The sequence below is a fragment of the Argopecten irradians genome, chromosome 6 (genome assembly GCF_041381155.1).
Source record: "Argopecten irradians isolate NY chromosome 6, Ai_NY, whole genome shotgun sequence".
NCBI classification, from domain to species: domain Eukaryota; kingdom Metazoa; phylum Mollusca; class Bivalvia; order Pectinida; family Pectinidae; genus Argopecten; species Argopecten irradians.
In genome coordinates this window covers 33,091,513-33,117,483 of record NC_091139.1, presented here as the reverse complement: position 1 = coordinate 33,117,483, position 25,971 = coordinate 33,091,513, and the positions used below count along the sequence as shown (strand labels likewise).

Sequence of the window (25,971 nt, the reverse complement as noted above, 5' to 3'; positions counted from 1 at the left end):
TGGTGTAATATGAGTAAAATTAAATTCAGCAAATAGTTAGGTGACTTTTCACTCCATCTTCAACACTATCACGAAAAAAAAACCAAAAAAACTCAGAAATATTTTTTAATTCTTTGTTTTTACTTTTAAATGATGAAGAATGTACATGCAGCTCCTGGTGAGTCACCTCAACATGACAATAGTAAAGTTACCTTTAATTTGTTGTTATAAACTCTCTGGATTTCTTTCTGCATGGCTGGAGCTTTGCCTGACATAAAAATTCCAAATGTTGCCGATAGCAATTGGACATAGCGCTCATGTCTTATCTTATCATCAGGAGGAAAGATTCGTCGGAATCGACCACGATTTCTGTTTTCATAATCCTCCCTAGCAGATACCTTCCTGAGCCTGGCAAGTGTCTCTTTCTGAAAATTGGCAAAATATTTAAACACAATTATTACCCGTGTTAACTAATAATCAAACAAATATGGATTTACTGTCGTAGATGTATTTTCAGGTTCTGACCATACTTTTTCCTCATAACTTTTTCAATCTCAATGGGATTTTTAAATACATTTTAATTCAAAGCACTGTCTGTTTTTTGGTTATTCTTTTTTCTTTTCATATAAGCAACAAGAGAGTGTAAGCCAAACATATGATTTTCAGGTAACAATGTTGAGACTTATATTCATTATGGTACATATGTGAAATTTGAAGATTCTTGCCAAAGGAGTAGATATGATAGGACCAATATTTGGCGTTAATTTTTCAGGCCGAAAAATATTAACTCTGATCCACATCAATTTAACATCAATAAATACTCTCATACTTGCCATTCATCAAAACATAACTTTCTATAACCATGTACACTATGACACTACACTATAACCACTCCACCTATGACGTCATCAAATTGATAATTTTCCTCTTCTCGCCTAATTTTGCTAGAAATTCATCATCTTTAGGTTAGAAAAGGCTTGAAATGGATTTGGCCGCCACCTTGGAGCAACTTTATATTTTGCATGGATATGCGTAAATACAGATACACAACGTGTGAAAATCTCTTTCTGCTCCACGAAGGTGGCCACATTAATTTTTAGAGAAAACAACTCAAAAAGTATGATTTTTCAAGGATTTTTTTGAAAAATGGCGGGAAACTGCATGTTGATGACATCATAGTGAACATAATTGGCACATGCGGGATATTTTCGGGATGTAATGTGTTAGCAAATGTATTCAACTGTTATATGACAAAATATGTTGTTCTTTACTCGAGAATTAATTTTGCGGCCATATTCGAGTCTTAACGTACCTTCTCCTTTCAGACCTAACCCTTCTAACTTTCTTTATTAAAATAACCTCTACAACATAATTATTTTCATCAACTTCTAAGATACATGTAACCATATTCACCAAAACCAATCCTTTTTGTTTTTATATTACATGAACTTGAGTGTTTGAAAGTTCTGAAAATTATATATTATTATGTTTCAACTTAATTTCTAGAGAGTTTTCCGATGATTTATAATCTTTTATAATTAAAAGTACTTTTCAATCATAGTAAAAACATACTGCTGTATAAGTTATGTTTATCGTCAGACTGAATCAGAAACTTACAAGCTCCTCTTTCCGTTTTTCTATGCTCTGTCGCTTCTTTTCATATTCTGAAATGTCAGGGCCATCAGCCCGTTTATTTTGCCGGAACAGCCTCTTTCTGGCCTCTGCTTTTTGGGCAGCCATGTTTCTGCTCTTGTCACTTATTCTGAATACAAATGATCATGGTTATATATCAACTGTGTTCTTTCCTCAGTTGTGTTGATATACTAATATTTGAACTTGATTTCACTGATACTTCCCCACATTACCAATATTATGCATTTATCATAACAGATTTTTAATAAAGTTAAAGTAATGATTGTGACGTCATGTGTTTGCAAGCGCAACATCATAATTTTCAGTGAAACGATGTGAATGATGTCACAATGGATACCTATCCGCAAGGGGGGTAACTCTGTAATTTGCAAAGACAGAATATAGGGCTGCTTTATATATTTGTACCCGTAAAACAATATATAGATATGTAAACATACCTTGGTTTCATAAAATGGGTTCTGAATTAGCAATATCTTAATGGCATAGTCTGGTAGGTTTAGGAACACCAGCAGACACAACTATCTAAGAGATGCAAATTATCAGGGTCATATAGGGACAGGTGTCTAGGGGAACACCAACCCTCAGGGTCATATGAGGATAGGTGTCTAGGGGGACACCAACAGTCAGGGTCATATGGGGATAGGTGTTCAGGGGGACACCAACCCTCAGGGTCATATAGGGATAGGTGTCCAGGGGGACAACAACAGTCAGGGTCATATAGGGATAGGTGTCTAGGGGATTTTCTAAGAGACAGTCATAAGGATGGGTTCCTAGGGGACACCAATGCAAAAACAAGGATTACATTAGGATGGTGTCAATAGAATATTCACAGAATGGACTGCTATGTAAATAAATGGGTGCAGAAATCCTTAATTTTGAAGGATATTTTTAGGAAACTTACTTGATATTGAGCAGTCTGATTGTGTCCTCTATTAAGGCTGACTTAATGTCAAAGTCTACCTTCTCATCCGTCCCAAAACTAGGTGAACGATTTATCTGCAATGTTAAGTTACATTTATGAGCTTAAGAGTGCTTTCATTTGTAAACTTAAGCCAAATAGTTGATAATTTTTGGGCAGATAATATTTTCATTGACATTTTTTTAGCATTGTCAATCAGCTCTCCAAGTGATGTTGTGATAAAAAATCATTTTGTCAGAATGTAAGATTACAGATAAAACCAAAAACTGCCAACTAATAAAGTATTGCATTTTTTCCTTAGGTATTAAATTTAAAGTTATAAAAAATAAATCTCCTAAAACCTGTGTTTTGAGTGTAAAATTGTAAACACTTAAGACAACACATTACCTTGTACAGTATATAGAGTACTCCTTTATGACATTAGTAAATTAGTTAATTATTGTACAGCATCATTTCACGATAATTGATCAAGGCACTTATTAAGTTTGGCACTACAATGAGAGACACTATTCTGTGTCTGAATCCTAATACATTCCAATAATTTTTAACATTTCATTACATGAGGTGATAGTAATGAGCTTCAATAAAATATATGTACAGTAAACTGAATAACAAAGTGAGCATATTATATTTACCTCTAGCAACCATGGGCGGAGCTTCCTGTCAATCAACACATCAAATCCTAGCACCTCGAAACAAACACTATCACTCCCTGGGGCAGCGCCCGGCCGACACATCCGGTACGCGTGCAGTAAGTGGGGCTCTGACACGATCAACGTTTTAACGATCATATCCCCAATGTTCTGCCACAAAAGTCCATCGTTGATGTCATTTTGTCTCAAATATTCACGGAAGTACTGTACAGAACGTTTACTTCCTGAGCTAAGAGAATCTCCTTTCTCATAGAATTCATTATGCTTGTTCACCGAATAGTTTGTTAAATGCATATATGAATGGTTCTGAAATACAAGGATAAACAGAAAGTAATCAAATGAAATTATTTATCACAATATTCTCATAAAAGAATCATGTGACAATAGCATCAATTTAATTATTAATATTCATCTTAAATAATTTTTGCCGTATCACTAAATATCACAAAATTCAATGAATTGTTAACTATAAACTTATTTAAACAGAAGAAACACAATATAGAACCATCTTAAAAGTACAATTAGATGATAAATATTAAAAAAATTGATTCATTAAAAATATTTCAAATTTAATTACTTGAAACAATTTTAAGATCAATTCATGTTCTGATTAGCTGTTGAACTATGTAAATGCCATTCAGTTTCTAAATCTTTTGAAATAAAAAATAGATTTAAGACATGCTTGATTTAAATTTATTCCTGCACTTTAAATTAATGTTTGATTATATCTTCAACTACTAAATTCATATTATCAAATTACAAATACTCACAATGTTGGCTTCAGTTGGTGCGAGATATTTTTCAGTACTTAGTCTGACGAGGCCGTCGTCGAATAGAAACACCCGTAGTGGGTCACAAGAGGTCACCAGGACGTAGAGTCGGAGGTCAAACTTATACCCGTCCATTAGCAGGGGTTTGTCTATATACTCCTGTACTATAAAATGTTCTGACTGTGGAATTTTTTCTGCATTTCGAAAAAGTTGAATTCTGAAAAATGACAGAAAACAATATCATTTTTTATTAGAATATTTTGGCTATACACTAAAACCTGCCTTTAAAGACCACCTCTGTATAAATATAGATAATACCTGCTTTCATGGGGTCCCTAAGGTCCTACTTTAAAAGAAATCCATCCATAAGAATGTCTCTTTTTTCGCAAATTTCCAGCCTCATGGCCATCCTTAAGCCAATGGAATTATTAAGACACCAGGAATATCCGTAATAAAGTAAGTAAGATCAATGCTTGATGCCGTAGTTATCTTTTTTCCTTTTCTCATATACAAACTCTATATTACATCTTAATTACTCCTCATCTAAACTGTCCTCTCAGCTATATTTTATTAACTCACCCATGGCCCTGAGCTCCATTGGAAGGTTTGATGATAAATGTCTTTGTTTTTTTCTTTGCACGTAGGTCCTTGGCGTAGTTAAGTAGAAGGCTGTGATCGGCTGGCAGAATCCAGGTTTTGGGAGCAAACGAGAAGTCTTCTGGAAGTTGTTTCTGAACTCTGAGTAAAACAAAAGGTTGTTTGTTTGTGAGAACATATATTAAAACTAGAACTGTTGTCCAATTAAGAGGCCAATTTTTATCCCAACACCTCTCCCACAACCCCCAAAAACCTTCCCCAATTTTGTAACAAAGAGGCATACCTCTGTAAAAGGTTCCAATATAGATTTCACACATCTACTCTGTATAAGGATTACTGTCGCCAAGTTTCACTGAAATCTCTCCAATAGTTTAGGATGAGTAGTTGATTAATCACTACCGTATTTGACCCAATAAGCGCCCAGGGCGCTTAAAAAATTGATAAAAATGAAAAGGTGTCTGCAGATGGACAGGTATCATAAATGTAAATTAACAAATTTTATGATTCTGTAGCTCTTTGTGAAAAACCCATCAGATACAAACTTATAATGGTGAATATTTAACTATGTAAACAAATTATGTGTAAAAATAGTAATTGACACATAAAAGATACTTTACAAGAGAAGTGATAAGAAAAATATATTTACACCTGTATTGATTAAGAAATTAGCTCCAAGGTGGGAAATTAATTATATATCATAACTGTAATGAAGTTATTGTGTCAAATTGTTTCGTTTGATGCAGTGATTTAAGTGCTGTGAAAAAAGTATCCCAGAGTGTTTGTAATTTAAAGGATTATTTTTTTTAAGCTAGAAACAATCTATTGATGACTTATGAATTGCTTATTTGTAATGTGTAAAAAAAGTCATGTTGTAATTGGCTTTACTGACAGGGAATTTCAAACACTGTGAATGAAAAGGTTTTTTAGCAGGTCAAAAGAACAACTTACATTAACAAATTTATCAGCTGACTTATACAAACAAAATTTGAAACTTAATTGGGATTGAAATTTCAAGTCCTAGATCAGTCCTGCTTAATTGGTATCCATTTGAGTTTTCATTTCCAACATATCATAACCAAGAAGGCATGTACTACAAAAGAATCGTACCCTTAACCTCAAGGTGAACAGTTTATAAATTTATAATTTCATATTTCTTATGAACATGACTACAGTCTAAACAACTCCTCCATAAATTAAAATTTTTCATCCTCATAGATATCTGATGAGGGAGGAAACATTTGATGACATAATCAATCATGTGATATATAATCTTTACCTGGAGTTGATCACATTTTGTATATTATACACAATAAATATACCAGCAAGACATGGATTGTAAACAAAGTTTCCCCTATCAAAGTCCCAGCCATATTAAAGCAAAACAGAATTTGATAAAGTACACCACACCTATATACATTGTATTAACCTTGTACTATATGTATATTACCACGCAGCCTACAAAATGACAAAAACGACCAGTATAGGTCGTCGCTATAGACTGGCCGATATGGGACTACAGTGGCAGCTATAAGGCAACGCCAGGCTATATATCTACCAAGTGTAATCATCTCTTCATTAAAAATTCATAACCACCCGACAAAGGATTAACAGGAATGTCAGGCTATCTGTTCAACACTTCAAAAGCGAGCTTCTCCTGTCTGCTGTTGTATTTACAACACTTGTTACTAGGCCACGGGAACACAGACTTATAACAGAAACAAACCATAAAAATACTGACTGTATCTAGAAGGGGAAATATAAACAGCTAAAACAATATCACTATCGCACAGACATATACATTTCAGGACAGTTATTATATCAGTATCTATACTTAGTACTCAAAACAGTTTGGTATCTTATAAATAAAACAAAACATTCTTTTTTTGGATCATTATTTGCCATATATCAATGATATGTCAGTCTATTTCTATGACCCTTACAAACAAGGGTAACAGAAAGTAAAATTTACGACCCAGTCTTTATTAATACAACATAAAATTGATGCTTATATATATGAAAGAACTTTACATAAAGAACTGCACGAGTATATGATATGTGAAATTCTTTCGAGAAAAAAGAAGTGTTTTGACTTTACCAGTATGTAAAAGTCATCTCTTTTCCTATCTGAAAGTTTTGATACCAATAGAAACTAGAAATGTCGCTAGAGTGGACAACTAATACCCTCGCTTCACAAATTTAGTAATAACTCGATCCATTAATAGGGGACATTGCAGAACCCTATCAAAATCTGTAAAGTAGTTTAGAAGGATTTCACCAGACAAAGTTGTGTCTACAGACAGACAGACGGACAACCTGATTCCAGTATACCCCCGTTTATATTTGTTGAGTGCGGTATCATAATTGGGTAACTTTTGAGACTCAAGGCTTTTCCTGCAAGAGGGATTATCTACAAGTGGATAATATAATACTACATAAAAAATACCAAAGGTTTATCATTTATAACACTTTCAAAATAAATATACTTATTCCAAAAACGAAACAAAATATTAATTGAAGAATCTTATTCCTGTAATTTCTACCCCTTCCTTTGATAGTTTTACAACTTTCAAAACAGAGACTAAAAAGTTCAATCTAAGATGGGTTTGGTGTGAGTGAGGGAGAGAGGAGTGAATAAGTTAGATACAATCATGATCAAAATAGCTGTTCCTTCCTTTAAATCAGAAGGTATCAAATATTTCTCTCATACTTCACAGGGATATCCTGTGGTTGCTAGGGAAAAAATAACTTTATCTTACACAGGAGGGTGTAAGACAGCTCACGCACGCTAGACAATTAGATGAAATCATCAATACATGCAGCATAAAAGCAACATGCATTGTTGATTACATCATTAAATTTGATGCATAAAGACGTTCCTGTGATAATGGCGTGATGAAAAAGCTGGAAAGCAACATAAATTTCACATTTTTTCTAATATGTATGGGAGAAAAAGAATCAAACATGGATCTGTGAAGTTGACAGGGATATCTCAACCCTCATGAAAGATTTAGACCGTCAACCCTAGGTTGGCCTCGGGTAGACATTCCAAAATCTTTCACTCAGGTTGAGATACCCCGTCCACTTGACAGACCCATGTCAGCTGGTTCTATTAGTCTTCAAGGGTGAATGAGTAGTATTATCATAATCAATAAGATTTATTAATTACTTAGCCATGTTGCGAGCAAGGCAGTCTTTGCGTGTAATCTCCCCCATGCCTGGAAAATGGTTTATCCTTTGGAACGATTTCATCTCCGAGATTCGATCTGTGGCAACGAAACAGTCGTTCCAGAACAGATAGCTGTAGACAAAAGGATTACAATTATAGCTTTGTCATAACTAATTAAAGTATAACGAGGACGGAAGTCTAGCATTTTCTACAACTGTGAAATGTCAACAATAATATTCATCAGAGAAACAAACTTGATATATATATTATATATCATGACAAAATCATATTGACCTTTAATTAGTCAGAAATGATTTAAAGTTTGATCATGCTTTATTAATAACTTTACCTGTTAGGATCATCATCCTTGGCAATAGCATAGCCAAGCTTCTCAGACATCTGACGAACTGTAGAAAGAAAAAAAGAGAAAATAAGAAATATCATAAACTGTAGAAATTTAAGAAAAGTCTAACCTGAACTAGAATTACTGACATTCTTATTACACAGACAGGCTTAGATCCATCCTTGCAAACACTTTTAACCATATTCTAAGACAGGTTGACCAATGTGACATATTCTGATCTTTGAACCTAATATGTACAGTGTATAACTCATCTGCAAGAGACATTTTCATTTGTTTTATATACAATCAGATTCAATTTAAGTGTGGTCAATACACTTACTGACATCGTATCGAGTACCACTGAGGTTAACAGTTATAAGGCTTTTCTTTTTCCGCTTCTTTTTAGGTATAAGAGGCCCTTTAAGTCGATCATCCACTTCAGCCACTTCCTGTTTCTCCTCGAGACGGTCATCATGACGTCGGCTTGTCTGTTGAAGGGGTCCTGTTGTCTTGGCACTGGGCCGACGCGTATAATGCATAAGAGAACTCAAGGTCACATCTAAAAATAGAAATTAAGAAAAGAAACTCAAGGTCACATTAAAAAATAGAAAGGTAAATCAGGGAGCCCAAGATCCCATACAAAAATGCAAATTAAAGGTAAATCAGAAAATTCAAGGTCACATCTAAAAATAGAAATATAAATCAGTAAAGTCAATTAAATTTACATGCAAAAAATGAAAGGTAAATTTGTGGAGTCAAGGTCACATGCAAAAACTGAAAGGTAAATTTGTGAACTCAGGGTCATGATCACATCTAAAAATATAGAAAGGTGAATCTGGGAACCCAAGGTCACATTTAAAAATAGAAATTGTAATTCAGAGCAGTCAAGGTCAAATCTAAAAATAGAAAGGGAAATCAGAGAGCTCAATTCAAGGTCACATCCAATAAAGAAAATATCTTAAAATTAAGGTACCATTAGTATATCCAGATTAATAAACTTGAGGTCCAATTTATGCATTGTACTGAAACTTGCTCTAATTTGTAACTATCAAACAAACAAACAAAATAAGAAATAAAGAAAGTTTAATTAAGTCACAGAAAATAAATCATAACTAATATGTATTAACATAAATCCAATGTTTACTAATTTGTGTGCACCGTTTAGTCAGTCAGATTAATGTCTTTAATACTATTGATCGGTGATTGATTTGTTAACAATTGGTACAACCATTGATAAGCTATTAATTAAATCATACATATTAAATTATTTAATCACTGAATATTATTTTGGCATTGCAATCTTACTAGCCCAAATCATTCTGGGCATTTCATCTGACAGATGGAAATTTTAGATGGAATATATTGGTTGGAATATTGATTGGTTCAATGTTTATATATTGGAGGTCAAGGAGATAAATGTGAAATTCTGACTTAAGTTTATAATATGGATGATATGATATGAAAGTATTTGTGAATCTATAACATTTTTCTCTTCATAATGCATAAAGAAATTTTAAGCAATACAAATTTGATCATAATGATATCTGATTGATATAATGTGTATTCAATATGATACCAGAATTTGTTCTTTTATCTAAATCAAAGTTCTATGAAATGAAAAATATTGCCCTAATACATAGTTATTGTCCTATAATAATACATGATTATGTAACCATAATATCGCCGTGATAAATTGAGCTATAAATTATAAACAATGAATTATTGCCTTACCTGACAGCCACATTGAACCAGGCTATGTAATATTCCATAGAATCAATATCCCCGTATCAACCAGTTGACTTTAAGGAAGGAAACTTTGGATAACCAAATGTGAACTTTCTTTGAGTAAATGTTTGTGCCGCTATTTACATCCAATATGACCCTAGTACATAGGTACATAGATACACACTAGGTTGAAAATCAATATATAATACTCTTTATATGGAGACACTCGCTTCCTATAGAAAGTCTAAACTATCCATTTAGGACTTTAATAATTCAGCAGAGGCAATACTGTGAGAAGGGGCCATCTGAAGGGATCCTAAAATAATCTAAGGTATCTTTTAGATGTGCATTGCATATATATATTTAAAGTTATTCCGATACCAAACTGCAATTTTCTGTGAACATTTGTGCTATTCTCTTTGCAGTTCCCAGGCCTTTCTACCCTTGCGTGTCGTCCCCAGTCAGACATCGGCCAATTCCAGCTCCATCAACGTAAACCATTCAAACTTCAAAATGCATTCTTATATGTATAATCATATTATAATTGGGTATAATATCCTGTCACCACCAACAATCCAAATACCCCTAACTTCCCCTCAAATTTCCACAAACATGATACACATATTGGCTGTCTATTCAACACTTTTACTTTTTTATGTGTAAAATTTTTTCATTACATTTACTATGTGAACAATTGACCGTGGAATAAATAAACCCATGGACATTTTATATGAGGCTGGGAACTTTTGAATTTGATATGGAAATAAACTTAAAACTTCCTGTTTTCACTAGTTCTATTAGACCACAAATACAGTGTAAGTCTGCAATGAAAACGTTTTATCTTTAAACCAATTTGAAACTGGTATTAACTATAAAAGTTTAAAGCCTTTTTAAATTTCCAGATAAATGACCTGACGTTGGTTATATTTTTTTTTTCGATACAGTTTAACAGGTTTAAATACAAGAGATATCTTGCTTTTACTGAAATATAGTTACTTAGATATATTTACACATGTTTAACCCCTGTGACCTTACTTAGATATATTTACACATGTTTAACCCCTGTGACCTTACTTAGATATATTTACACATATTTAACACCTGTGACCTTACTTAGATATATTTACACATGTTTAACCCCTGTGACCTTACTTAGATATATTTACACATGTTTAACCCCTGTGACCTTACTTAGATATATTTACACATGTTTAACCCCTGTGACCTTACTTAGATATATTTACACATGTTTAACCCCTGTGACCTTATTTGAAGCTCAAAGCCAATCTTGATAGCAGTCTTTAACACAGTAGGCTCTGTGAATAGCAATATTATAGTAACAATGCTTTTAGGTTATTGAGAAGTAGTTAAAAATGTGAATTACTTATTACTAATAGAAACTATTAATTAATTAATAATTATTTAATTATTAATAATATTATGTGACATGATAATGGCATGAATGGTGATTAAAATGGGTCAACTTATGATTGCGGCATTGTCTAAGATGACAACTGATCTTATTAGCTCTAGCTAGAATAGATGCCCACATTAATCTAAAAGCTTTTATTTTTTTGGAGGAAACCAAAATAAGCTACAACGAGTTTTTATTAGTTTAACGTCCCAGGGTCATGTAAGGACATGCCAGGTTTGTTGGTGGAGGAAAGCCAGAGTACCAAGAGAAAAACCACCGATCAGCAGTCAGTACCTGGCACCTGCCCCTCATAAGATTCAAACTCGTGACTCAGAGGTGGGGGGCTTGTGGTAATATATCAAGACATCTTAGCCACTCGGCCACCGCAGCCCCTAGCTACAACAGGTTCATACTTTTATAAATTGTTTTTATATTACAAGTAGGTTATTGAAATTCATTCTCACAAATAGCTTTTCATTTTAGAACACTTAGGCAAAATTCCAAAACTTTCATTCTAAGTTGCACCTGCTTTTTCTACTACAGGAGAGCAGCCTTAATGAAATTCTTCCTAAATTATTTTCAATATCCTTTTAAAATGGAAATTCTGACGCTTTAATTTGTGAAAGACCAATTAAATGGGAGAGTGCCAAGGGAGCTGGATAATTTAACTGGAGATCGCTTCACTGAACAATTTATTTCTACTTTAGGTAATGATGTATAATATCACTAAATCCTAAAACCTAATGTGTTGTACCTTCAAAACCTTAAGTGCCTGTCAACTGAAAATGTCACAAAGTGAAGGATTAAACATTCAGTATTGAAATAATCACATTTTGTATGTTTGGCAAACAACAGCAATGAATTTGTTGTACGTCAGTGTCGAAATAAAAAAAAAAATCCTGAAAAAATAGCTATAATATACTGATACCTTTGTATACATTTATATCATAATACATTTTCAGGTTTTTTTCATTAAAACAACCACTTCATCATGTTAGCTAATATTATATTGAGATAAATACATTGTAGGTTCTTCCTGTAGTAAGCTGGTGGCTACCCACACCTAACTGAACAAAGATTGAACGCCGACACCAACATTATACCCGCTTGGGACTGTAATTACTAATTAGGCCATATATAAAGTGTCTTCACCAAGCACTGCAACAACAGGCAAAATGTCTTCGCATCAATATCTGAAAAGAGCATGACCTAAAAATGTCACCTGAAAATGACCTGATAACAAAATAAAGTTCAATGAAGAAATGTTCATGTCAATTTCTTGCAAATTTCATGTCAAATTGACCTGATCAAATATGCCACACCCAGTCTATTTCTCTTTTCTGGTAAAATTGTCTGAATTTGACAAGAATTTACCTGAATATAGTTCATCTGTATACAACAGACTACAGTAGTCCATTTCTCAAAGTTGAAATCTGATGCTGAGTTTCAGATAAGCTAGCTGATTTAATTATTAAGAATAAATATTTCTAAATCACAGTTAATTTTCCTATGTAGTAAATGTAGCTCACCAATTCCATGCTATTGACCTTCAATGCAAGCAAAAAACAATTTTCATCAACTTTGATTTTAGTTTAAAAATGAATAAACCTTGAAACATTAAGAAAATCGACCAACATCTCCAGACATAAAAAAAAGAAACTTGGTGCTTTTGTAGTTACATTTGATTGAAAACCTTTTTACAAACATGAAGGCACCAATTAAATGCTACTACCTGTACTAAGTAGAATATCTTTTGTAGAAATATTGATACACATTTTGAACAATACAGGTACAACTTTATCAGCTGTATATAAGCCCTTGAAAGTTTTTCTCTGTCTGATAAAAACAATCAATAATATTTACAGGTGTTCTTACACTTCACTTATACACACAATCATGGCAATAAATAGTGGCAATAAAGAGCATTAAATTGAAACATGTATATATATTCCATCATCTTCTAGAACACCTTTTAATCCTGTCTTGGCAGCATGATTAACTCAGTATCCGATGCTGAAATAAAGCATATGCTGTACAGCTGATTAACTCAGTATCCATTGCTGATAACAGCAAATGCTGCACAGCTGATTAACTCAGTATCCATTGCTGTTAACAGCAAATGCTGCACAGCTGGCTAACTCAGTATCCATTGCTGATAACAGCAAATGCTGCACAGCTGACTAACTCAGTATCCCAATGCTGATAACAGCATATGCTGTACAGCTGATTAACTCAGTATCCATTGCTGATAACAGCAAATGCTGCACAGCTGATTAACTCAGTATTCAATGCTTGCTCTTCGTAAACATCCCTGGAGACCGATATGGCTTGAATGTGCTCTTTCCATCATGTTACGGCGTTCGGAAATTGGCACTACTACACGGTCGTTCTTGAATAACAATCCGTTGTGGACAGTCAACTCTTCTCGAAAAGGGAAGTACTTCTGGACCTCTGGAGAGAGTTGTTCTTTGCTCTCTGGCCACCCACGTTGAACAACTCGCATTAATTCTATAAGACTTGCGTCACTTTCAGTGGCCTGTTGTAGCTTATGAAGCGTTTCAGACGACACTGGCAGATGTTTCACAGTGTTTACGTGTTCAAATTCAGAAAGGCAACTCGCAACACGTGTCTCTTCATCAGTACTTGACAAAAATGCCCTGCTTAACGTATCCGCCATGTACATTTCCATGCCCCTTCTTGTAGACGATTGTGTAGTCAAAACGCTGAAGATTTAGCAACATACGTTGTAAGCGTTTAGGAGCACTAAACAGGTTTTTCTTGTCAATAATCTCTAATGGCTTGTGGTCTGACTCGACAACAACATGTGTTCCATACGTGTATTGTTCAAATTTTGTCATTCCAAAAACCACCGCCAGAAGCTCTTTCTCAATCTGGGCATAGTTACATTCTGTTGCCGTGAGCGCTCGCGACGCGTACCCCACAGGGTGTCCTTCCTGAAGGAGACATGCCCCTAGTCCATTTTCTGAAGCATCACATTGCAGTACCGTTTGTTTTGATGGGTCGAAAAATTTCAATACCGGCGCATCAGACAGTGCTTTCTTGATTTCATCAAAAGCCTTGCCTTGAACAGTTGCGTCCCACATAAATTCTGAATCCTTTTTCAAAAGGTCACGTAACGGAGTGGTCATCTCTGACAATCGCGGTGCAAACTTTTGCACAAAGTTTATCATGCCTAACAAGCGTTGTACTCCAGCTTTGTCTTTCGGAACGGGCATTTCGGTGATGGCTTTCACTTTAGCCGGATCCATTTCCAGACCTTTCGCCGAAATCACATGTCCCAAATACGTCACAGTGCTTAGGCGCAACTTTAACTTGTCTTTGTTGATTTTTATGTTCTCGTCACGACATCTGTCAAATAAAGCCTGAAGTTTTCGATCGTGATCATGCTTTGCTTCTTCATCTGTGTCACCACATCCGAACACAACAATGTCATCGTGTATCGCCTTAACTCCTTCTAATCCTTCAAGTGCCTCGTCCAATCTCCGCTGAAATTCCTCTGGGGCAGGTGAAATGCCAAAAGGCATTCTGAGCCATCGATACCGGCCCCAAGGGGTTCCAAATGTCGTCAAATAACTGCTCTCTTCGTCTAACTCAACATGCCAAAACCCGTCCTTCGCATCAACTACCGAGAATATGCGTGCTTTGTTCAATTCGGGAAGGATGTCTTCTATGGTTGGCATAGCATAATGATTCCTTTTAAGTGCCTGGTTTAATGGTTTGGGGTCAATACAAAGTCTCAGCTTTCCGTTCGGCTTTTTCACGACTACGATTGATGAGATCCAATCTGTTGGAGTGTTTACAGGTGCAATCACACCAATATTGGTCAGCCTATTGAGTTCAGTTCGAAAATCATCCTTTATCGCCACAGGGGGCCGGCGCACAGGTATTTTCGAAGGTGTAACATGAGGATCTACTTCAAGATGCAGTTTTCCTCTCAACTTTCCGAGTCCTTCGAAAATTGTCCTGTCAGCTTTCACTTTTGACACATTTTCAGTCGATGAATCCGTTGTCAATGGTAACTGACTTGTGACTTGTGATTCATTATCCACTGGCAATGAAGCATTTGATGTGGAGACGATCGGCACGTGAGTGGATGACTTAAGTTGTAGAACTTCCTCCTTTGGAACCTCAGCCCTCGAGTATAGGTTTTGTGTGTTCACTGTTATTAAGTCCATTGCTTGTATAACGCGGGAACCTAAAATTGGCTTCACTTTTCCATCTACAATTACAAACTCGACCGAATACCGTCTCCCATTTTTTTTGGGTTGATGATTTGAACTCGTCGGGCCCCGACCGGAGACATTTCAGAGTTATTGAACATGACAAGCGTTACATCTGTCTCTACTAAGTGTTCCAACTGAGGATCCTCAAAAACTTCCATATAGATAGATTTGGGCAACGCGTTGACGCTTGATCCGCTGTCGAGTTGACATTCAATTAAAATGCCCTTTGTTTCAATTATGGTATATAGCTTGGTCGGTATCTCCTCATGTTTTATAGTATTTACCTCCTTTCGATCGATTGTGAAACAAAAGTCATCATCTGAACTCTCGTTTGTAGCCTCCACGTAATATACCTTTGGTTTTAATCTCCGACCAGGACGTCCATTTCCTTGATTTTGTCTTTGACCTTGACCTTGACCTTGACGAGGTCTTGACCTACATTTCTTTGCAAAATGATTCAGCATTCCGCAGATCGCACACGTTTTCTGCCATGCCAGGCACCGTTCGCGCTCGTTTACATGATTGTACCCACAATTGCCACAATTCACTATTTGTTTTTGCGAATTTCTCTTTCCACTACTTGTTTGCGGACGGTCCTGTGGTTGAGCGTTATCAGTTGCTTTCTTTCCGCATACCTTAGCCTCTTCATTTGTAATGTCTTTCATGTGTTGAACTGATTTTTCAAATGAACGGCAAATGTCAATACACCTATGCAATGTCAGTGACTGATCCTGCAAGAGGTTTTTTTTCTTGTAGCATTTTCCCGAACCCCCATAACGATCCGATCTCTGATAAGACTTTCCTCTAATGCACCATAGTTACATGTCTTTGCAAGGGACCTTAATGCTGCGACATACGCATCTATTGTTTCTCCTTGTTCCTGACTCCTGTTATTAAAGAGGTAACGTTCATAAGTCTCATTAGTCTGTCCAATGCAGAACTTTTCGAATTTGTCCAACACTTTGTCTACATCTGTTTTGTCGTCATCGTTGTCAAACGTGAGCCCATCGTATATTTGTAATGCATCTGGCCCTATACAGGTTAGCAGAGTAGCATTTCTCAGTTCTTTAGTTTTGTGTTTTAAGCCACTCGCGATCTCATAATTGTCCCAAATACGACGGAATTTTTTCCAGTTAGCACATAAATTGCCTCGTAAGTCTAGCGCTGTGGGAACGGGAAGGTTTGCAGGAGCTTGTACAACAATGGGAACGGCTTTATTTGGGCTTGGGAAGTCATGGGAATTATAGTAGAGGCTGTGTTTGTAGTACCAGTAGACATTTTCACGGACACGGTGATGTTTGCACTTGAGTTAGGTTTTACCGTTTCACTTTGTGTTCATTATTTGACATTCGTCACTTCGTTTGAATCTCCCAGTCTTACCACACACTTCTGACACCATGTAGCGTCATTTATGATGTTTGTGATCGACATAAACCCAACACACTTATCAGCTTGACTGTATTCATTCTCCATCATAACAAGCACATGGTATACACAAAAACTGATGACATCATAAACCGGAAGTACCATTTTCAAGGGAGTGTCTATTATGGGGAGAAACCATTATTGTAGTTTCTATATTATCGTTACACTGATAACAGCAAATGCTGCACAGCTGATTAACTCAGTATTCAATGCTGATAACAGCAAATGCTGCACAGCTGATTAACTCAGTATCCAATACTGATAACAGCAAATGCTGCACAGCTGACTAACTCAGTATCCCAATGCTGATAACAGCATATGCTGTACAGCTGATTAACTCAGTATCCATTGCTGATAACAGCAAATGCTGCACAGCTGACTAACTCAGTATCCAATGCTGATAACAGCATATGCTGTACAGCTGATTAACTCAGTATCCCAATGCTGATAACAGCATATGCTGTACAGCTGATTAACTCAGTATCCATTGCTGATAACAGCAAATGCTGCACAGCTGACTAACTCAGTATTCAATACTGATAACAGCATATGCTGTACAGCTGATTAACTCAGTATCCAATGCTGAAATACAGCATATGCTGTACAGCTGATTAACTCAGTATCCAATGCTGAAATACAGCATATGCTGTACAGCTGATTAACTCAGTATCCATGAATGCTGATAACAGCATATGCTGTACAGCTGATAAACTCAGTATCCAATGCTGAAAACAACATATGCTGCACAGCTGATTAATCAGTATCCAGTGCTGATAACAGCATATGCTGCACAACATATTAACTCAGTATTCAATGCTGATAACATATATGCTGCACAGCTGAATAACTCAGCATCTGATGCTGATAACAGCAAATGCTGCACAGCTGAATAACTCAGTATCCAATGCTGATAACAACATATACTATAAGAATAATTATATGTTTCATTATCTGCTAGCAGCAGTAAGTATTAATTGATTGTTCTTCATCTGTAATAAACACAAGAGGTCTCAATATAGTTTTTACTATCTTCATAAAGCCTGAGTGAATTGTTTTCATATTTTGTAAAGTTTCTTCTATTCTTAGAAATCCAATACACATATATATAAGCAAAGAAAATATCTCTAAATTAAGGTAGGTCCATACTTTTGAAAATCGCGCCAATTCATATGACGCTATACCGGAAGTTGCGGAGGTTGTTTTGAATTCCAGAATGGTTTCCGATACGCCACGACATCACACTTGGATATTTTTTCAATAGGTGAAAATTGTCAACATATAATATTGAATGTTTAAAATCATTAAATAAATCAAATAAAAGCAGTGAAGTGAAAATTATATGCTATCTCTGAGGTTTTTGCGGTCCCTGTCGTCAATGGGAATGGATTTTTAAACACCGGAAGTGCCATTTGTCGCTATAAATCATAAGAGGGGACCCGGGCCGACCGAAATTCCGGAATTCTAAAAAAATCGCATACGGATTTCCTTTAAACACACGATTTGGAGAAAATCATATAAACAAACAGACATAAACCAGATATAATATCACAAAAACGTATGAACTGATGTGGAATATTTTTTGGCGGCATGATTTTCAAAAAATAATCAATTATAACCCATCTTAGCACTGGATGAAATGGGGGTAGGGTTGCGAGTTACAAACTTCAAGCTTACAAAATTGTGAAATTTTGATCGAGGACCTCGTGTTTTTATATGATATTTGAAAAACATATTACCTTGGGCATATCATATACAAATATTGTGAAATTGACATGGATTTTCAATTCCTTTTTGGCCTATTCATTGATTTTTTACAGGAGAAAATATGGCAAAACATGATAATTACGTATAGAAACAGTCCTGGGAAATAACAAAAATTAGTTAGCATTTGTAAAAATAAAACAGTTTTGTATATTGTTCTATCGTAAGAAAATTAGGACAAAAAATCAACAGGATCGAGACTACATTCACCCTAATATTACAGAAAACATAATTTTATGAATTTTTCTATTTTCGGTCAGCAAATTTGCAGGGATGGTACATTTCAAGCTCAAATATCTCAAAAAGTAGTTCGAGAACACCCATTTATCTTTATAGATTTGAAATCTACATGAAAAATGCAAGAAAATAAGACCTGTTAGAAAAAAATGACATGGGTTTTCCCAAAAGTATGGAGCTAGCTTAATAAACAGAATTACCAGTAAATTAAGTCCTAATATTTTCAGTTGTCTGAAAATAACATTAAATTGAATAGTCGGGCAATGAAAACAGTCTAAATGCGTTCATTAGCCTACCAAAAGTCATTATATAATCAAAACGACAGTCAAGTTCTGCTTACATTGTCCAGCTTTAACCATTGAAATTATGGAAAGGTCCCATGTAACTTTAGTAGTTCTAAAAATAAATTCTGAAAGCGAGGCTGCGTGGGAATGTCAACACAAACATAGCCAGTCGGGGGAACGTTTTAAGATTCCAATAATATAACTTAATTTCTTCACATGGAGAGAGATTTTGATGGGAAATTTTAATTTTCTATTTCAAAATCAATAATACTGGATATATCAACTTCAGTCTCCCTTTGCCTGAGTAGCACTTTAACTACCTATCCTCAATAAGAACCTCTTCCTGATGTAAACAGCTCTAGAATTAAGAAACAGATACAAATTAACATAAGGTCTCTGGGATAACTTATCATTTATTATATATTCTTCAGGGAAGTTTGTTATATGATACCCTTGATCCTGGATTTAACTAATGGTTCACCATGCCATAAATCAATCAATTTATAGACAGGTACATTGGTAATAAAACCACAAATTATGGAAACCCCTGTACTATGGTACAGTATTAAATGTACTGCTCAACAGTTAATTTGTAATATCCTATGTCAGGCTTGGCATAAAACTTGTACCTGCTGTCCCCATTAAATGATTGTAAAAGGCGACTTAATTTTAGATTTCACACTTTTTCTTCACCCTCTACCTTTATATATATATATACACATGTAATATAATGTCTCCCCTTGAAAATAACCTAAATGGATCACTTTGACCTGTGAGTGTTTGTTCCTGAACAAATGGTTTTAGATTGGCTGTCACTCTCTCTGTAGAGTGGACCTCTAGCCTAGCTACAAACCTCTCATGCCAATTAAGGAAAGGTCTCATTCGAATTCTACCCCAGTGATCCTGAAAGCTTAATCATTAAGAAGACATGAACATAATTGTAGTCTTTTTCCATAGGAATTTTAAACAAGCTTTCATGCCCTAATATCTTGTCTATATATGTATAAACACAGCTGATGTCATCCATCTTAAATGATCCAATATTTCACACAATAATTTTTTTTGACTTATATCCATTTTTTATTCATTCTGCCAATTTCTTAACAAATGTTTTGTTTTACAAAAAGTTATTATTAACGGTTTCATAATGTGATAATTGTAATCACCAAACCTTTTCCCATAAAATAATTTGATAGGCCTAATTAATTAAACCAAGAAAGTACATTTGTAAGTAACCCACAATTGATTTCACAATGCGATTGTGAAGACAGTATAGAACTGATGAATGTGACTGATGAACACATTTTTCCAAATAATACTTGAGACCTTGATTACGTGATTCTGTGATCAAAGTAATATTAACCATGAAAGCGAAAATGCAATAGTTTAATGATGTCAATATTGTTACAGTCTCTGTTAAGGACGTACATTACAGACACATTAGTCCGTAGACAACCATTATTTCATGTCTGATACACAGGAAGCAATATATTGTATGCTGGCAATTATCAGACTTAACATCTGCCTGGAGGCCTGGAGTAGTGAAATGTCTGTATCCAAAGCTCCATCAGTCCTAGAGGGGCGATTGTTTGATGTTCACAGCTATAGGACAAACCTAGGTTAGTCCAATCACAGCTATAGGACAAACCTAGGTTAGTCTAATCACAGCTATAGGACAAACCTAGGTTAGTCCAATCACAGCTATAGGACAAACCTAGGTTAGTCCAATCACAGCTATAGGACAAACCTAGGTTAGTCCAATCACAGCTATAGGACAAACCTAGGTTAGTCCAATCACAGCTATAGGACAAACCTAGGTTAGTCCAATCACAGCTATAGGACAAACCTAGGTTAGTCCAATCACAGCTATAGGACAAACCTAGGTTAGTCCAATCAATGTGGGACTGTATTCACCTTAATGGCACACAAACCAAACAAACATGTATAAAGATCAAAATTGATCAGATCCCAAATGTGTTTGTTTAACAATTTTCCGAAATTACTCAGTCAACAATGGGCTTGGCCCCAAAGACAGCTATTGTTTAATCAAAATCCAAGTTTTGAATTATCTTAAAAGGAATATATTTGTATCATGATATAAATCGACAAAACCGAAAGATTTCAATATTGATTTATTTGTATCTAGATATAAATCGACGAAACCAAAAGATTTTAATACCGATGGGTTTATCCAACTAATGCTGGTTGCATGCATTACAAACATTACATTAAACAACAATAAGCTGATCAACTATGACGTCAGCATTCCTACAACATTCATCATAATATATCATAAATTCCTGAATAATGTTGACGGCTAATGCATTATCATTTCTCGATGCAAATTACTGAATAAATATTGCTCCATCTCCAATACAAATACAGGCAAACCTGTCTGTGACTCAGAGACACAGGAACACTGGCCAGGTGGTCTTTATACACAGATTGAATGGTGTTGAAACTGGTCGTTTGGGACCCTAGAAAAGTGGTCTTATTAAGCAGGTGGTCTTTATACAGAGGTGGTTGTTAAAGCAGGTTCTATTGTATATACATGGACAATAAAAGTTTAAAGGCCCACTACCTTTCCGAAACGGCTTTAATTTTTTTAATGGGAATGTAAAACAAGATCGATAATTTTGTAGAGTCGCAAAAATTATTAACTTTCCGTTAATACTACATTTATTATCACCTTCTGAACGATTTGATTAAAATAAATAACATGTTTATTTTCATAACGCGGGTCGTATTATGTTTCCCGCCGTCGTCCTAAATACCGGGCGGTAGTTGACTATCACTGCGCCAGACGGCAATACAGCGAATTGACTCTCCACTGTTTTCATATATTACGCAGGAAATCTTGCATATGTTTGGTGTCGTAACCTTATTTTAGGTCATCGGTACGCATTTTCTGATGTTATAAATGTTTTTTAACAAACCTTTATATTTTGCTCCGGAAAGGTAATGGGCCTTTAATGTCTTATTAACAGCTAAGGTCACTTAAGGTTGCCTCCCCTGAAAGCAATGAGTTGTGTGTGTGAATGTCTGTAGATTTTGGGAGTCTGAGGTATATTCGTGTTGTGTCTCCTTGTAACAGTGAAAACTTGTGTAATTTTATAGCGCTATCTCCCTGTTTGGAGCAAGTTGTGAAAGACACCAAACATCACATACAGCTTGTATACAGACTGAGAAAAAATTTTTGCAAATCATTTTATTTTAATTTTTAATTATCTCATACCTATTGTAACCTAGCTTGGTGAAAACATCCTCGACCTACAATATCACTCGGTAAGATTGATTGGTATCGGCTGACAAAATCTTTATCTCATCACCAGGAAGTTATTAAAAGTAAATATATACCTTATTCTACAGGCATGTCTATTTTTATGATCAAAAGTTTGTTGTAAGCATTTAATTACTTTAAATGCAATAATTACCCCAGGTAAACAACTTAGTGATCTCAGACTTATAATTAACATCAGGAAGATTAACTGTCTAACCATATATAGACTCTATATATTTATGTGTGTAAAACCTAACTTAGAGGGTTAATCTAGCTAGTAAGCCTTAGTGTACAATTTGAATAACTAGGTCCCAGGCCTGTGTTGAGGACGGAAGGGCAAAGTGTTGAGCAGATCGAGGGTCATAACCTAAAAACAAACCTGAACTGGTAAATGTAATATTAATCTTTTAATACAACTGTGCTGTTCCCAAAAAGTTTAACCAAAATTATAACTAAGTTAAACTAACAACCAACCATAATAGGCACCATAAAGGTTTTGATGGCAGTCAAAAAAGCATGAGTTCACAGAAAAAGAATCACCAACTAGCAATTTATACCTATAGTTAAAAAATTCAAGGTAAATCTTGAATCAGACCATACATTTTGACCAATGCAGGTGTATAACTGAGGTAATTAAGATATAACATGAAACTTTCGTTGTGTAGAACTTTCATTGTTTTCATGGTTGCCTTGCCAGGAAAATAAAAACAATAAATCATGATTTATATATTCTGTTTTCGTACCATCTGCTAACCTCGAATTTTTCTATCCAATAAATGGTTTGAAAGCTCTAAAACCCAAAATTTTTTCCTGTTATACAATATAGGAATGGCAGGCTGCGTGTCCTAGCTTATACATACTTATATTTAGGATGATCAAATATAGGTCCTTACCTTGTTTCTCAGCTGATGCCAGGGAGCTGACTGACGAGCTAGGCTTCATGCCCTGCATCCTCTCGAGCCCCGGGGCCTTCTGTTGTCTTATCATCCAATCAAATTAAACAAGTCAATTTCAAAATATAATCCAAACGCTCTTCTGTTGTGCAATCCTGTATTTCCATTTCAACAAACACAATTCTGAATCTAAGCCATTTTGTTTTGATGAATCTGAAAAACAGAAAATGAAAAAACTTCAACAACATTATATAACGGTACATAACTACATGTATGGTGAATTACAATATTTTGTTGTACTCCGAACCCATGTACAACTTGATTCTGAAAGCAAATAGATTCAAAGCAATTAAACCTGTAAGCTAATTATGTATTGTATAGATATACATGTATAGTACATATTTAACACATGATGATTGTCAACTAATACAACATTTGCCGGAAATCTCCAATTTGATGGAAATATAAATTATACTACCTAGCTATCAAACTAATCCCTAGCAGGAAAATGGATTACATATGTTTGACATTGGATTATTTTTAAAATGATAATATTCACCAGTTTAAAACTTAACGTTCCATTTTCCTAATCAGTTCTGGTAAGGATTTATAAATACACATACAGGTATTTTGGCAGACAACCAATTGGTTTGACACTCAACACGCAGTACTGTACCTCTATATATGGGGACAAACGGTTAATCTGCACCATAAATCTATATTATACAATCACAGCGAACTTGTCACACTCTTCGTATAAATCTACACATTCAATCTGCTAATGCTTTTTTTGTCTAACCCTATAATACAGAAACACTTTCATTTGTTGCAACAGACTTCAGAATAATAACGCTGAATTAAAGTGAAAGAATTTTACAACCTTTTCAGAGGGTATACATTATACAGGTATACAAAAGTGTTATGTATACCAACAATAAAGTAAATATTTATTTTTAAATGTAGTATACAAAAGATAGGTAAATCAAATATATTGAGGTGTATTTCATTGCTTCAACTACTCAAATAGCATTGTGGTTTTGGGAGTGTCTTAAATATGTGTGTAGATCTGAGTTCATTAATCTACCCTAGTGTAATTATAAAAACAGGATTTAATTTCAATCCCAATACAAAGCTACCATAAAATATATTTACACAGAATAATCATCAAATATTCTTAACCTACTTACTTATAAGCACAATCAAATTTAGGACAATGTTGACTTTGAAGAGGTTTGTGCAGACAGTGATAAATTTGTGCAAGTCATAATACCGTAATTGACGTATTACAACACAGGGGTTTTGAGATCCCCGAACAACATTGGTAAAGTATGATTTAAAGTCAATTAATCCCAAAAAAAATCATGTCTAAATATGATGGTATAATCACCAGAAAGTGGGACTAATTGATGGTAAATAGTAATTTAGTCATGGCGTTCTGGATCTCAAAACCCTTGTACTGCAATCTGTCAATCAATGCAGATTCTGAATGTGACTTTACATTTTGTGTTGTATATGCTATGATGTTTTTCCGACCTTGAATGGAAACGTTCATGTATGTGAGCCCAATGTGTGGCTAAATTATAACTGCCTGGTGATTGGTCAATTGCTGCTACATTAAAACATGCTTCTGTCATTCTTGTAAAAGTTAAAAGAAGCCATCATAAACATTTTAACAGACCTGTAACTATATATATCATCCGGCCAACATAAGTAAACAGTTTTTGTTTGGTCAAATTGATTGATACTAATAGAGCAAATGTACCGAATGAAAATAAAGGTTTGATGAAACCAAAACCAGTATTGTGGTATTGATCTTTACACAAATAATTTACATAAAAGTTACAATAATTGATCAAAGACAATGAGACATTATCAAAGTTAAATTCATCCTGGCCTGATTTAAGGACTTACAATTTTTCTTCTAACAGAAAGGCTGCTAATTTTAATCCAGTTCAATCCTTAATCCCCCTCTATGCAATCTCATCCTTTTCCTCCCCCCCCCCCTCATTCTTGGTCTCCCTAGCTCCCTGACCTCCTCCTCCTATCATTCTCCTCCTCCTATCGTATTTCCTCTTGACCCCCCCCCCCCCCACCCCCCTCACTCTTGGTCTCCCCCCTCCTCCTCCTCCTCAATCTCCTCCTCCTATCGTATTCCCCTTGACCCCGCCCCCCTCACTCTTGGTCTCCCCCAGCCCCCTCGAACTCCTCCTCTTATCCTATTTCCACTTGAACCATCCCCCTCCCCATCATTCTTGGTCTCCCCCAGCCCTCTCATTCTCCTCCTATGTATTTCCCCTTGACCCCCCCACCCTCTCAACCTCATTCCCCTCCCCCCTTACAATGTTCATATAGTGAACAAAAGTGGATAAAATTCCTTAGATAAAATTGCAATACACTTAATGAGTTTTTTTTAGCAAGGAAAGTTTATGAACACCAAAAAAATTGTTCTTTAATCATCAAATAAACCATATTCGACCTAGGGCGTTTAAAAAAATTGAAAAAATGAAAAGATGCTTAATAAGACAAAATTATTGCAAACCTATACAGTTTTGACAGTTTTGGTCTAATGTGTGGGCATGCAATCATGAAATGAGGCCTCAAAAAGGGAGGGGTACATGCTTATAAGAA

At 35.2% G+C, this 25,971-nt stretch overlaps 1 protein-coding gene across 5 annotated transcripts in view; it reads right to left on the bottom strand.

Moving 5' to 3' along the window:
• Nucleotides 1–25,971, bottom strand: part of LOC138325673 (tubulin polyglutamylase TTLL7-like) — a 47,973-nt gene that overhangs the window by 18,631 nt on the left and 3,371 nt on the right. For 3 of the 5 annotated variants that reach the window (XM_069271488.1, XM_069271492.1, XM_069271489.1), the window contains exons 2-11: nucleotides 23,344–23,556; nucleotides 8,421–8,639; nucleotides 8,087–8,144; nucleotides 7,738–7,869; nucleotides 4,554–4,712; nucleotides 3,975–4,191; nucleotides 3,187–3,510; nucleotides 2,534–2,628; nucleotides 1,597–1,741; nucleotides 192–404 (exon numbers count right to left, since the gene is read on the bottom strand). In XM_069271488.1, coding sequence (XP_069127589.1) covers nucleotides 192–404; nucleotides 1,597–1,741; nucleotides 2,534–2,628; nucleotides 3,187–3,510; nucleotides 3,975–4,191; nucleotides 4,554–4,712; nucleotides 7,738–7,869; nucleotides 8,087–8,144; nucleotides 8,421–8,639; nucleotides 23,344–23,437 — 1,656 coding nt within the window. In that variant the 5' untranslated portion in view covers nucleotides 23,438–23,556. Of the gene's footprint in view, nucleotides 1–191; nucleotides 405–1,596; nucleotides 1,742–2,533; nucleotides 2,629–3,186; nucleotides 3,511–3,974; nucleotides 4,192–4,553; nucleotides 4,713–7,737; nucleotides 7,870–8,086; nucleotides 8,145–8,420; nucleotides 8,640–23,343; nucleotides 23,557–23,821; nucleotides 23,845–23,902; nucleotides 23,939–25,971 lie in introns of those variants that run through there. The other 2 variants (XM_069271491.1, XM_069271490.1) reach the window with 2 other exon arrangements.